Source organism: Pipra filicauda, unplaced genomic scaffold (assembly GCF_003945595.2).
Source record: "Pipra filicauda isolate LSUMZ 115617 unplaced genomic scaffold, ASM394559v2 scaffold3_size10097308_pilon, whole genome shotgun sequence".
Classification (NCBI taxonomy): Eukaryota; Metazoa; Chordata; class Aves; order Passeriformes; family Pipridae; genus Pipra; species Pipra filicauda.
The window spans coordinates 2,406,111-2,419,403 of record NW_024104532.1 but is presented as its reverse complement, the minus strand read 5'-3'; the positions used below and the strand labels follow the sequence as shown (position 1 = coordinate 2,419,403).

Genomic DNA, 13,293 nt, shown 5'->3' with positions numbered 1-13,293 from the left:
GAAAATGAAAAGTAAATAAATATGGATGTTGAGGACCTAATTCTGATAAGAGGATTTTCAAAATTAGCCATTTGCAAGAGTAGATTAACAGCGCGCGGTGCCGGGGGTGGGAAGGGTTCCATTAAGACGTGCAGCAAAGCCCATCCCGGCACCAACCTGCTCCTCACAGCCCCAGCACCCACAGAGCTGTTCCCTGTTTTCTGAGGAGATGGATTTGCTGCTGTTGTGGGGGAAAATGAGGCAGCCAAAGGTGCAGCATGGTGCCACCCTGCACACAAGGGTCCTGTGGACACAATACTGCAGTACCAGGAACTTCACCAGAGAGCATCAGGGTCTGGCAGCACGAGGATGCAGACACCTGTGCCCAGGCAGACAGGAGGTGGTGGCATGCAGCCTGGAGTCCCCAAGGGTGTGCCTGGCACCCCTAGCCCTGGCATGGGGTGGCTGTACCAGTGGCAGAGTGGAGCTGGGACAGGGGTCAGTGGGGTGAATGGGTAGCAAAGCCACTGGACTGCACATGGGCACCCCATGCCAAGCAGTGCAGTGGGTGCTCCAAGGCCGAGCTGGTGCTGATGCCTCCCTGGGAACACTGTGGGTGCTGGGCTGGGGGCACCCCTGTACACCCAGGGCAGGAGGCTGCCTGGGCTTGGTGAGGATTTTCGCATACTCTGTCTGGGATTTTCTATCCAGGCAGCCAAGCAGAAATCTCATTACATCCCGGCACAAAGGCAGCATCTCTGTCCCCGTCCCTGTCCCCATGCCTCGCTGGGGACTGGTGCAGGCTGGGTCAGGCACATTACTGAGCAGTGGGAGGTTGTCCTGGACATGGGCAGCCGGCGGGGGCTGCAAGTGGCCATGTGCTGCCTCCCAAACTCCTGCTCAGACCCTTGTGCTTCTCACCCTGCTCCGGGCCTGCCAGCCCCCTCCCTAGCCTGATACAGACCCCCCCCCAACTCCGTGACACAGGTGGGCGCCAGCTCCAGGCCACGTGTGGGGTAGGAGCTGTGAGCTGGTAGCAGGGCAGGGTGCAGGCATGGCAGGGTGCCAGCAGGGAAGGGTGCAGGCAGCCCAGGCCCCCCGGGTGCCCAGCACTCCCACAGCAGCAGCAGCAGCAGCAGCAGCAGCAGACAATTAATTAGCAGGGCGGTGGGAGAGCAGCCGCCGGAGCTGTGCGGGATCGATGGGTGCATCGACCGCCCGGGAAACACCAGCCCTCCCAGCCAGAAACGTGGTGCTTGGGGCATGCAGGGAGCCTGGCGGGGAGCCTGGCAGCCCCCAGCCTCGCAGAAGGGGATGGCTGTGAGCTGGAGCATCACAAGCCCCTTGCAAGGGCACACCAGGGTGCACAGGGCCTGGAGGGAAAGGACAGGCATCAGTGGTGCTGCCTGCCATGTGCCCTGCACCCCAGGGCTGACAGCTGCTCCCCTGTGAACCAGGAGAGTGGCTGGTCCCTATGTCACACTGGGAGGATGAGGGGGTGGTGTGCTAATGGATCTGTGTTGGTCCCTTGGAGCTGGTGGCATCCACCTGGGGAGCCAAGGGAGGGGGCTGCGGGCAGAGGCTGCACAGAGAGCACGGGCACAGCAACTGGGGCAGGAAAAGGCCCCATGGGCATGTGCCAACCAGCTGGGGGCACCCAGATCATGATGTAGGTCCAGCAGAACACACCCCACAGGGGTGGTGGCACTGCCTGCCACCTGCACAGCCCTGTGCTGCAGCTATGCCTGCAGGTCTGCGTCCATACAGCTCTCAACGCTGTCCCCATCCCCATCCCTGTCCCCATCCCACCCACTCGCTCCCCCCGCCTGCCTCTGCCAAGCGAGAAGTGCCTGCCCGTCCCTGCGGGGAAGGAGAGTGCTCAGCCGTGTTGTAGAGCCTGGTATCCACCCAGATGAGAAGTGACAGCAAAGGACCCTTCTCAGGTACAGGCTCCCTGAGGTGCAGGGCAGGAGATACTGTCCCTGTCTTCCCCTCCTCTGCTGCTGGCACTGGGAAGGACCCTGCAGGCACTTAACCCCTTCCCCACCAGCTGTGCAAAGAACCTGTGCAAAGCTATTGCTGTAGAGCAGCAGCCCAGCCTGGACAGGCAGCACCAGCACTGCCATGCCTGCCTGCCCCACACTGCAGGGACAGCAGGCAGGGAACAGGATGGAGCAGGCAGAGCCCAAGTCTGGGAGCAAGACCCACATGTGCAGCCCCTCTGCTGTGCCCCACTGCGTCCTGCCAGGCACAGCAGCCCATGTGTGGAGGGGTCCACAAGCCCCTCACCTCCCCCATCTCCCACACTGACTGCTATCTCTCCCGGGAGGTTGTCATGGGAACAGTGCGCTGTAGGTACCCCTCACCCTGGGTGCCTCTCCTTGCATGCCATGGTGATTCTGGATGGAGGGCCAGCACAGTCTGTATCCTTTACAGGGCCGGGCAGGGTGGGCAGGGAGGGCATGAGGGGCTCCCATCCAGGAATTCTCATAGGATGCTGGTGGTACCCATGGACGGGGGTCCCCGCATGCACACATCCCTCCTGCAAGGCCCAGAGCATCCCTGTGACCCCTGGCTAGGTGACAGGCTCAGGCACTGCAGGAACAGTGACACAGCCCCAGTGCCGGCAGCCGCACTGCCTGCCCACTCCCACGGGTGAGCCAGCGCTGCCTGTTCTTCCCCGGCCCACACACCCTGCACAGAGCCAGCAGTTCCTTCCCCAGTTATTTGGGGGATTTTAACCCTGCAGCACCCACTGGTTGTAACAGAATGGGTGCCTGCACCCATCCTGGCACCAGATGCATGCTGAGGGCAGGAGGCAGGATTTGTCCTTGCTGACAGAGCCAGTGGCTCAGGGAGAAGCCGGACTGGCAGTGCCTAGCCATGGCTGCACGCCAGCTGCTGGCAAAGTGACCCTGTAGAGGCACCCAGCACCACCAACCCACTCCACCTGCCCAGAGAAGGGGACATGGATCTCCATCCCTGCACCAGCCCAGAGCTGTGCTTCTCTCCCCACTCCTGCTGTGCCCCACAGCAACTGCAGCCCCACATCCCCCATCTCTGTTGTTTCATATGAGTCCCACATTCTGCACCACTCTCCCCACTGGACCCCACAGTACTCCTGCCCCCCTCACCCCTGTCCTTGCAGGCCCCTCTCTCGCCAGTGCAACCCCCCACCTGCAGCCCTGCCGCATGTCTGCTGCCATCTGCCTCTCCTTTTTGATTAGTATTAATTTTTAATTATTATTATTGACAGGGCTGCCAGCTTGGCTGCCAGCTGGGACAGCTACCCAGCATGAGACAGGCCGGGGGCAGCCCTGGCACTGGTGTGCTCACTGGGTGGCTCCTGGCAACCACTGTGCCCACCCGGAGGGGTCCCCGAGTGCCCCCGGCACCTTCTGGCCCTCAGAGAGGGACCATGGAGTGCGGGACTCAAGGATGAAAGTCATTGTGTCCCCAGAGGGTGGGCTCTGAGTGGGCACTGCCAGCCTCCCAGCCTAGCTGGGCTGTGGGGAAGTTAGGAGCCCATAAAGCCATGGAGATAAATGGCTCCTATTATTTTTTCCAATCAAATGAAATCCCACCATGGCTGCACGAGAATGGTGATGAACCACAGCACTACAGCTGCCTCTGCTCCCCCGCCCCAGTTAACCTTGACCTTCCTGGGTGACAGGGTTTGGGGTGCTCCATGGGAACAATGCCCTTGCTGCCCCCAGCATTGGGGTAAGGGGACAAAGACAGCAGAGGGCTCAGCCCCAGGGGCAGGTGGGGGGCTATGGGAGGGCCAGGTGGGGCAGTGCAGTGGCTTAAAGGGACAGAGGGACAGGCAGCCCTGGGTCTCATACACTTCACACTGTCACTGCTGGGGAGGAGCATTAATGGTGTGTTTTAAGGGAGTCTCGGCACCGTCTCCTCTAGCTTCAGCCTTGTTACCCCACATGTGGCTCTGCCTGCCTCTCCTCTGGGGACCTGGGGTAGCTCTGTCAGCCCACTGCAGCCAGAGTGTACCCTGCCGCCGGCCAGGCAGGGACCCCACCGCAGGCAGGGCAGGCTGCCAGCCCTGCCGTGCCGGAGCTGGCCAAGGCCAGGCGAGCGGCACCATCGCGTGGCGAGGGACCGGCGGTACAGGCAGCGCAGGCAGCACCCAGGCTGCCAGCACACACCACCCGTGCGGGACCGCCGGACAGGGCAGGCAGAGCCGACCCTCGCTCCCTCGCCTGCAGGCACCCCAAGTCGGGGGTGTTGCCTTTCTCCCCATACTGTCCCCTCACCCTGGTCCTGCTGCCTGCAGCACCTCCAGCCCAGTTGTCCTATAGGGAAGGGTAGTGGGGTCCTGCCCCCCCTACACCTGCAGAGAGAAGTGACCGAACGACAGCACGTGATGCAAGGACACAGGGATACGGCCTGGCACGCTGCCTGACAGGAACGAGCTTCTGTCTTCACCCTCTTAGCGGCATCTTCCGCCTGGTACAACGGCAATATGGGGTGGTGGAGGGCAGGCAGAGCCCTGGCATAGCTTCCCCAGGGGAGGTGCCCTGGAGTCCCTGCTGCTGTCCCCTGGAGAAGGGCAGCTGAGTCCTGGGGACACGGCTCTATGGAGCCGCAGCAGCAACCCAGGGCAGTGCAGGGCTCAGCAAGCTCAACCCCACGGGCTGCACTGCAGGCAGTCGAGACCCCAGGGGTCATGGCTGCACCAGCTGCCTGCCAAGCTGCGACCAGACAGGTCTTAAGCAACTCCAAGAGCACAGATGTGGTCGATACTTCGTCCTTCTGAGGGACCAGCTCTCTGCAGAGCCCGGCTTCAGACAGAGCAGTGCTGACACAGCACCACGGGGGATGAGTGACCCTGACTCTGGGCTCGTGGGGAGGCACAGATGGGCTGGACGTGCTGCCCTGGATAAGGAGTAACCCTAGGCTGACATGGAGGGCTGCTGGAGGGGATGGAAGATGCTCCTCCTGCATCAGAGCTGCAGTGAGGGCAGAGCTGCAGGCAGCACTGTCAGTAGGTGAGCAGACAGCTCCACCTCGAGAACCTGACTAGGCAGAGAAGGAGGACAGATCCAACACTCAAACACACAAATAAAAGATTGAAGGACAGAGTGCAGGCTGGGCTGAATCTGGAAGGGAATACAGTGGCCTCTCTGCAGCCAGGGTCCAGGACAGGGAGAGACAGCAGAAAGGAGGAGCCAGCAAAGTCAGGGCTCAACAGACTGAGGTTGTGAACACGTAGGTCTGGCACCAGTAAAGCCTTGGGAAGCAAACAACTTTGTACCACCTGTGCTGCAGGTGTCTGTGGGAGGTGATGCAGCATGGGGACAATGCTGTACTGCAGCCCCAGCACCCACCCTGCTGGGATACTGACAGCCCTCAACTGGGGAGATCATTTTCCTGAGAAGGCAGAACCACATCTCACTGATGTGCAGGGCTCAGGAGAGATGGGAACCAGCTCACCAGGCTGAGCTGAGCTCCAACACTCCCTCCCATGCCCAGGCTTACAGGGCAGTGAGCTGTGCCTGTGCCTCAGCCAGGGAAGACAGAACCCAGCATCATCCTGGGGTCTATCCAGGGTCCCCCAGAGCAGAGAAACACCCCCACAGCCCCAGGGAGAGGGCCACTGGTCCCAGGCACTAGAGGAGGCAGGGGAACATGCCCCATGCCACAGTGCTGTGCTCCCAGCCCTGCTCACCCAGAAGGGGGGTGGGGGCCAACACATCATCCCCTTCCCCATCCCCAAACAAGAGCCACCCCAAATTTCCAGAGCTCTAGAGACACAGACCATACTCAGATGCAGTCATTCATTCTGAGACAGTACATGGGGACCCCACAAGCAGCTCACTGCTACCCCCACAATCACAGCACAAACTTAGCGTTGGGGAGGGAACTGCTCTTGGTGGCTGTGTCTGCGTGGGCCTGGTATCCGATGGTCACCTTCTGTGACAGGCCCAGGTGCTCCTTGTAGACACGCCTGCCAGAAGGAAAGGGCTGCATGAACAGGGCAGCACTTCTGCCACTGGTTCCCTGACTAGAGACACCATTCCCCCCCAAAACTAGCCCTGTACAGCCTCCCTTGACACTGCATTACCCAATGTGGGTGACCCCTTGCTGGTTTTCCGCTTCCCGGGTCCAGATGGCAATCTTGTCCCCCTTGGTGCGAATGTTGATGACAGCCCCGCACACCTCGTCGCTGTACTCATCAAACATCTCCCCAATGAGGCACAGCAGCTGCCAGGAAGAAAGGAGCCCAGAACAGTCCCTGCTGGGGCTCAGCCCTGGGGCAGGTGGAGTGCCACAGCCAGAACCCCCAGGCCAGCCCGAGAAGGGCTGCACTCACCGTATCCAGCCAGAAATGGTCCAGCTCGGTGTGCCGCTGCTGCTTGGACAGGGTGACGAGCCAGCGCCCACCACGCTTGTTCTGGCTGTCCTCCCACATGGGCTCGATCCCATCCTAGGGATGGGCAAGGGGATGATCGGGGCACCAAGCACTGGGCCAAAGCTGGCTCTGGAAGCTGTGAATATCCAGCCAGATTTCTCCTCCCACCTTACAGCCAGGGCATCCTGCCAGCCCCACCAGCACTCAGTGTGCCCCTATAATGCTGGGCATGGTGGGGACTGTGAGCATGGGGTATCATACCTTGAAGAGGGAATAGTCACAGCCAGATGAGAGCTTGCTGGCAGGCTGAATGTGGCTGTACAACCTGTACCAGGTGGAGACACAGAAGCAGATGAGAAGAGGTGCCTCAGGGACCTCCAGCACCCTCCTCTGGCCCAGACCTCCCCACCAGAACACCTCCAGAAGGGACACTCACGCCCAGAAATCCTCCACAGTGCTGAATTTGGTGACGAGGCGCAGGTTTGCCTGCCACATCTTGCTCTTGTCATTCTTGAAAAACCACAGTGCCCATCTGGGGAGGGAGAGAGTGTTTAGCCATGCTGGAAACCCCCTCCAGACCCAGCACACCCCTCTCAGTGCTGGGAGAGGCTGCCCATGGCTGGGCTCCCCATACCTGTTCTGCAGGGGGTGCTTGTCCAGGACCTCTTCTGGGAGCAGCTCTTGCTGCCGAGCCCTGCGCCGGCGCCGCTTCTCCTGCCTCTGCTGGGGAAGAGGGAACAGCCCTGAGGGGCCCCATGGCTACCCCAGCAGGCAGCCTGCAGCCCCTCAGCCATGCTCACACTAGGAGCCCCAAGGGATAGCAGAGCTGCCTAGGCCTGCCTCCCCAGCTCACAGGGTGAGCACCCACCTGCTCTCCTGTAGCCATCCTGCCCAGCACATGCTTCCCTGGGCTGCCCCTGGCTCTTAAATGCCCACAGGCAGGCAGAATGAGGAGCCGTCACAGCTGCAGCTGGTGGGACAGGAGGGTGGTGTCCTGGGAGGGGGTGTCAGGCCTGCCCCTCCTGGAGAGCAGGGAGATAGGGGATTCCCCTCTAGGGCAGGAAGCTGGGGGATGAAAGCAGGTGCTCAGAGTGGGATGGGATCAGGATGGGGAAGTAGAATGGGGTAAGATGGAGACCATGTGTGGGGGAGATCAAGGTGGTGTGGTATGGGCAGGGCAGGATGATACACAAAGAGGATGGGGTAGCATCAGATTGGAGGATAGGAGTGGGATCAGTTTAGGATCAGATGGAACAACATGCAATAGGAATGGGATGGAGAGGATGTGGGATGCGATGGGCAGGAAATGGGATCAGAATTGGATCGAGTAGGATGGGAAAAGAGTGGGATGAGATAGGAAGAGGACATGATGAGAAGGGGATCGGGGACAGAAATGGCACAGGGACAGGGTGGAATGTGTTGAGAGTTGGACAGGGACAAGGATGGAACGAGTTAAGGATGGGATGGGATAAGTACAGCTTGTAGACAGGAGGTGATGGGATCAGAAGGAGATGGGACAGGGAGAGGATGGGATAGGATGCAATGGGGATCCGAACAGAATAGCATGGGGACAGCGTGGGGTGGTATCACGACGGATGAGGATGGGGAGAAGGACCTTCCCGGCGTGCTGAGCAGTGCGAGGAGGGAGCCCGCGGGCTGGGGCGGCGAAGGGCCGGGGGCGCCGCTGCCGCGCGGGGCGGTGCGGGGCGGTGCGGGGGCGGCGGGGCACGGCACGGCTCGGCACGGCCGAGCACGGCTCAGGCTGGCTCAGCCCGGCGCGGCGCGGTCCCCCCCGCGCATCACGGCGCAGCGCGGCGCAGCGCGGCCCCGGCACAGCCGCACTGAGCCCGCCCCGCCGCAGCCCGGCCCGGCCCGGCCCGGCCCGCCCGTACCCGCCGACAGCGAGCCAGGTCGGGCGGGCGGCGGGGCCGGGGGCGCGGGACCGGGATGCGCGGGGATGGGATGCGCGGGGATGGGATGCGCGGGGAAGGGATGCGCGGGACCGGGACGCGCGGGGCGGGCGGGCGCGGGGCCGGGGCGAGGTGAAGCCGTGCGGCCTCTCCCCGCAGAGCCGCCATGGAGGTGTTTATGAAGGGCTTGTCCAAGGCCAAGGAGGGGGTGGTCGCCGCCGCCGAGAAGACCAAGCAGGGGGTGGCCGAGGCGGCCGAGAAGACCAAGGAAGGGGTCCTCTATGTCGGTAAGGACCGGCTTGCTCTGCCAGCCCCCTGCCAGCCCCCTGCCAGCCCGTGCCTGCCCCCCCGGATAATCCCTGCCCGTTCCTGCCTGCACCTGCCGGACCCTCTGCCTGCCCTTGCCTGCTCCTGCGTTTGCCCTTGCGTCCTCCTGCCCATCCCCCTGCCGTCCTCCTTCTGCTTCCACCTGTCCCCGGCCCCTCTCCCGCCTTTCCCTGCCCCTTCCCCGTCACGACCACCCTGAGGCAGGGTGCCCCGGGGCAGAGGGTCGGTGCCCCGGGGCAGAGGGTCGGTGCCCCGGGGCAGAGGGTCGGTGCCCGCAGTGCCCCCCAGCCCACCCGGAATCTGCAGGCGGGAGGGTGGGCTCTGTGGGCAAGAGCAGAGCCGGGGCTGGACTCCAGGCTGAGGGGATGGGACCCCCGGGGACTGGACCCTCTGCAGTCCCAGGCAGTCTGAGCCCCAGGGTCCCTCGGCTCCATGCCAAGGATGCTCTGGGACAGGAGTGCGGAGGGACTGTGATGGAGGTGGTGACCCCCTTGCTGGGAAGTGCCCGGCTTGGAGCAGCAGGGCTGGGACCACGTTTTTCCCCCTTGGAGAGACAATGCTCTGGAATGCATCCCACGCCAGGAGAAGCTCCCTTGCTCCCAGTTGGTGACTAAAGAGTCCCTCTGTGCTGCCAATTGGGGTCTGAGTCTATTTGGTGCCAAGTCCTAGAAGACATGGCTGGCAGGAGAAGCAGGTCCTAGGCAGGTTGTGTGCCTGGCTGTGGTGTTGGAATGCTGGGGGCAGGAGCTGAGGCCACTCCAGACTGGAGCAGGAGGCAGGAGGGCGCAGGGCTGGGTCTCTGTCCTGCTCCAGAGGGCATTAGCTCTGTGGGAATGCTGAGGCCTCAGAACTGTTCCCTTGGGCAGTGGTGGATGCCTGCTCTGGACCCATACTCTGCCCAGGGTGTGTGTGCTGGATGGGGGTCCAGGAGCCTAAGGAGTGCCTGGAGGCTCCATCCTGCAGGAGCTGCCCAATCCCTGCCTTTCCTTCCAACCAGACACCCCACCTCCATTCCATGGGGTGTCCTGAGTGGTATCACTCTGCCTGAAGGAGCCTGGCAGGATTGTCATGGCCAGCAGCAGCACCCAGCCCTGGGCACTCTAGTTGTGGGGCTTCCTGTGCTGTGTTGACACCAGCTCTGGGTTTGGATCCTGGCTCCCATGGGAGATTTTACTCAGCAGCATGGTTGGCATTCAGCCTGCCTGGCTGGGCCCTGACAGGGTGCTGGGCCCTGGGGTCTCTGCCCTGCCAGGCATGGGGCAGTGGCCCCAGTCCTGAGGGTCCTGCAGGGACCGGAGAAACCTTGCAGGGAGCCAGGTGGGTCCTCAGCCCCCAGGCTGCCCTGGTGTGGCTAGGCTGGGATGTGGGCAGGATGCTGCCCTGGTTCAGAGCCCTGCAAGGGTCCTGGGCACAGCATGTGGCAGAGCCTGGCCACTGGCCTCTCTAACCTGATCTCTGTCTCTTTCTACCCTCAGGGAGTAAAACCCAAGGTGTGGTGCAAGGCGTAACCTCAGGTACGGTCTGCTCTGTCTCCCCACTGCCGTACCCCTCTGGCCCTGAGAGCATGGCCGCACTAACGAGATCAGAGGCTAATTGAGGGGCTGATGTCACTCTGCTAAAGCCTCTTATATAACTTATATCCCGCAACCAAGGATTTGCAGTGGCGGCTCACACTCCCTGCCCAGCTGCAGAGCACTGTCCCGGCCCCCTCCCCTCCTCAGCGCCCCAGCAGGGAAATGGGAAGAGCCTGATCCTGCCCAGCGACTCCCCAGCAGCTCCCCCTGGGTGGTGCAGGGTATGAAGTCACAACTGGGCTCCCCTCCCTGGCACGGGGCGGGGGGCACTGATGGGCAGCCCTGGCTCTTGCAGTGGCTGAGAAAGCAAAGGAGCAGGCGTCCCAGCTGGGCGAAGCGGCGTTCTCCGGAGCGGGCAACATCGCGGCAGCCACTGGGCTGGTGAAGAAAGAGGAGTTCCCTGCGGATCTGAAGGTGAGACCCCCCCCCCCCGATGCTGCGAGGAGGCTGGCACGTGCCCGGGTCTGGCGGGGAGCCCCTTGGCTGCTCCCCAGTCCCGGGGGAGGGACCCTGAGGGTGCCCAGGTGCTCTGCCTGTGCCCAGGCCAGGCGGGCATCGCGGCCCTGAGCGTGCGGGCCGCGTGTGTGGCCGCGTGCGTGGGGCGTGCGGACGTGTGCGCGCGCGGGCCCCGCCATGGCGGCCGGCGGCGCGGGCCTGCGGCGCATCGCTCCGGCGGCTGCGAGGTGACCTGACAGCTGCGGGAGGGGCAGCGGGTTCCAGCTCGCCGCCCCATGAGCTGTTGGCTTCCAGCTTAGCCCAAAATAGCATCAGCTGAAGAAATGAGGCCACCGCCGCCACCGTCGCTGTGCGGCGGGATCGGCTGCCCCCCTTTCCCTCCTGCCAGCCCCGGGGAGGGGTTACCCAGCACCGCCCTCCCCTGACAGGGATGCAGGATGCTCCCGCAGCACTGCCAGCCCCTGGAGCTCGACAGGGCCTGCACGGTGCCAGCACCCGTTGCCTGCCCGGGGCTAGGAGAAGCACAGGGATGTGCACACACAGCCCCTGGTCCCACGAACTTGTACATGTCACCTCCCAGCTAAGCAGGCTGCTGTGTGCTCAGGGTGCCGCTGTTTGCCTCTACGTGGAGTCCCCTGTATGCTACTTGCATTGCTGGTTTGGCAGGGGCAGGGTGGGTGGGCGCCACATGGGGGGCTGCGTGTGTGGGACTGACCCCTGGCTCACTCCCAGGCAGAGGAGGTGGCCCAGGAGGCTGCGGAGGAGCCACTGGTCGAGCCGCTGCTGGAGCCAGAGGGGGAGAACTACGAGGAGCCCCCACAGGTGAGGGGATAGGGTGGCAGGGTGGGCACAGGGCACTGTGGAGGGCACAGTGTGACAGTGTTCACAAAGATGGCACGGGGCTGGGGGAAAGAGGGACTCTGTGCCCCACCTGAGCTCTCTCACTAACTCTTTCTTTACCCATCCCACAGGAGGAATACCAGGAATACGAGCCAGAGGCATAATGGACCCCCATCCTTGCCTCTTCCACCAGCAGCACAACGAACCGCCGGTAGCCCCCTGCTCCTCCCCAGCCGGCCCCGGCCGGTGCCTGCGTGCCGGGGAGGAGCAGGGGTGCCCCTGCCCCGTTCGCTCACGAGTTCTTCCTCCAGTTCCGTTCCAAGGGACCGTGTCCGTGTCTCCGTAACATGTCTAGCAGTGAGAAAAACCCGCTGTGTCCAAGCCCCCGAGCCCCGGCGCGTGCCCGAGCCGTGGGTGCTGCCCGCAGGGGCTGGTGTGTGTGCGTGTGCGCGTGCGTGTGTCCGTGAAGCCCGGGTTTATGGCTCTGTATCCCTCCCAGTGCCATAAACCCCGGCTGCGTCCTGGTGAGTCTCTGTCTGTACAAAGCATGTTTACCTGCTCGCGGGCTGCTGTACATTTCGCTTGCACGCGTGTCCCTGTGGTTCTGCTCTGGTCATCGTGGAACTATTTTTTTTTATATATATCTCTATCTATGGGTGGACGGGTCTTTTGCCTTTGTGAACCCTTGGCGTCCAAGCCCGCTCCCCAGCCTGCTGGGTGGTGACGGTGCCTGCGCCCCCCCCCCGAGGTCCCATAGTGCCGAAGCTGTGTTGTGACGTGGCATGGATATTCCCCCGTCGCTGGATGTGCAATACGAGGGCAGCTGCCAGTGACACAGCTGCCCCCGTGTCCGTGAATAAAGCCAACTCTTGTCTGTAGCCCCCTGGTCCTGGTTGTGGGGTCCCTGGGGAGAGGAGCGGCCCTGTACTTTGGTAGTAGTTTTGGGAAGAGGAATGGGGCTGGCAGTGGGGGAGTGGGCTGAGGTGGGTCTTCACAAGGACAGGGTGCCTTTCTGTCCTCTGGCTGCTGTCCTCTGTCAGCAGCAGGTCACTGTGCCCTGGGCCTCCAGCCAGGTTCTGGCTGAGACTTGGGGTGCAGGCAGTGTCACTGTGCCAGCCGCCTGTCTGCAGGGCTTTGCATCTCCAGGAGAATGCAGGGGGCCCTGTGGGGCTGTGGACCACAAGCCAGGATGAGGCTAGACACAGCCCTGGGCTCCAGCACTGGTTTCCCCCTTCCTACCCTCAAGAGGTCGGTGATGTGGCTGGCACCCACGGGCTCACTCAGCTGCACTGTGACTGCCTGAAGGGCAGGTGGGTGTCACACACTGCTAAGGGATGTCCACCATGGCAGGGGGTCCTGTACCCACCCCAGAGCACAGTCCTTGGGCCTTCAGCTCTCCTGGGGCAGGACCACCAACCCAGCCTAGTTCCCCAGCCAGCCTCCAGCCCCTTGACCACAGCACAGGCTGGGGTGAGGGGCTGGGCTGAGTCTCCGTGACATGAATATCAGATTAGATCCCCTACCCGTGCTGGCTCACCAGCTTTGCCAGCAAGGAGTGAAGCTGCAGCAGTCAGCACGGACACACAACAGGTTTGCTGATGCCTGCAAATCCCCACCCTGGCTCTGCTCCCTGTGCCTGTGCTGGTTGCAGCAGTGCTTATAGCACCCACCGCGTGTTATTAGAAGGACTGAGAGAGCTCTTTAGGGTCTGTCTGTTCCCTGGGCTTCCTCGTCCCCTGGAACTAATTGCATTTTTTTTCTTCCCTTGTCCAATTCTGCCATCCATAAGCAAGCAGACCTAAACCAGCATCAGCATGGCTTCCCTCGGTGCCAGAGA

At 62.6% G+C, this 13,293-nt stretch overlaps 2 protein-coding genes across 3 annotated transcripts; one reads left to right on the top strand and one right to left on the bottom strand.

Moving 5' to 3' along the window:
- Positions 1 to 5,740: 5,740 nt before the first annotated feature.
- EIF4E1B (eukaryotic translation initiation factor 4E family member 1B) lies at positions 5,741 to 8,070 on the bottom strand. Of its 2 annotated transcripts, none has more exons than XM_027718786.2 (7): positions 7,218 to 8,070; positions 6,984 to 7,072; positions 6,786 to 6,881; positions 6,611 to 6,674; positions 6,311 to 6,424; positions 6,062 to 6,201; positions 5,741 to 5,944 (listed from the first exon to the last, which is right to left on the bottom strand). In XM_027718786.2, exons 1-7 carry the CDS (start codon positions 7,233 to 7,235, stop codon positions 5,830 to 5,832), a joined length of 636 nt encoding a protein of 211 aa, XP_027574587.1. In that variant the 5' UTR covers positions 7,236 to 8,070; the 3' UTR covers positions 5,741 to 5,829. The 2 variants fall into 2 exon arrangements, with proteins under 2 accessions (XP_027574587.1, XP_039241165.1); XM_039385231.1 differs by having other exon boundaries at positions 5,864 to 5,944; positions 6,057 to 6,201.
- Positions 8,071 to 8,113: 43 nt separating this feature from the next.
- SNCB (synuclein beta) lies at positions 8,114 to 12,334 on the top strand. The gene is made up of 6 exons (XM_027718790.2): positions 8,114 to 8,259; positions 8,419 to 8,546; positions 10,062 to 10,100; positions 10,456 to 10,574; positions 11,349 to 11,438; positions 11,588 to 12,334. The coding sequence occupies exons 2-6, from the start codon at positions 8,426 to 8,428 to the stop codon at positions 11,618 to 11,620; spliced, it is 402 nt and encodes a 133-aa protein (XP_027574591.1). The 5' UTR covers positions 8,114 to 8,259; positions 8,419 to 8,425; the 3' UTR covers positions 11,621 to 12,334.
- Positions 12,335 to 13,293: the final 959 nt, after the last annotated feature.

What these genes read in the sequence shown, in the direction of transcription:
- EIF4E1B (XM_027718786.2), bottom strand. An exon ending in AAGCACCCCCTGCAGAACAG is followed by an intron (nt 6,882 to 6,983) that starts GTATGGGGAGCC and finishes CTCCCTCCCCAG; the next exon opens with ATGGGCACTGTGGTTTTTCA. An exon ending in ACCATTTCTGGCTGGATACG is followed by an intron (nt 6,202 to 6,310) that starts GTGAGTGCAGCC and finishes TCTTCCTGGCAG; the next exon opens with CTGCTGTGCCTCATTGGGGA.
- SNCB (XM_027718790.2), top strand. Translation starts at nt 8,426, where the DNA reads ATGGAGGTGTTTATGAAGGGCTTGTCCAAGGCCAAGGAGGGGGTGGTC. An exon ending in GGTGCAAGGCGTAACCTCAG is followed by an intron (nt 10,101 to 10,455) that starts GTACGGTCTGCT and finishes TGGCTCTTGCAG; the next exon opens with TGGCTGAGAAAGCAAAGGAG. An exon ending in ACTACGAGGAGCCCCCACAG is followed by an intron (nt 11,439 to 11,587) that starts GTGAGGGGATAG and finishes CCCATCCCACAG; the next exon opens with GAGGAATACCAGGAATACGA.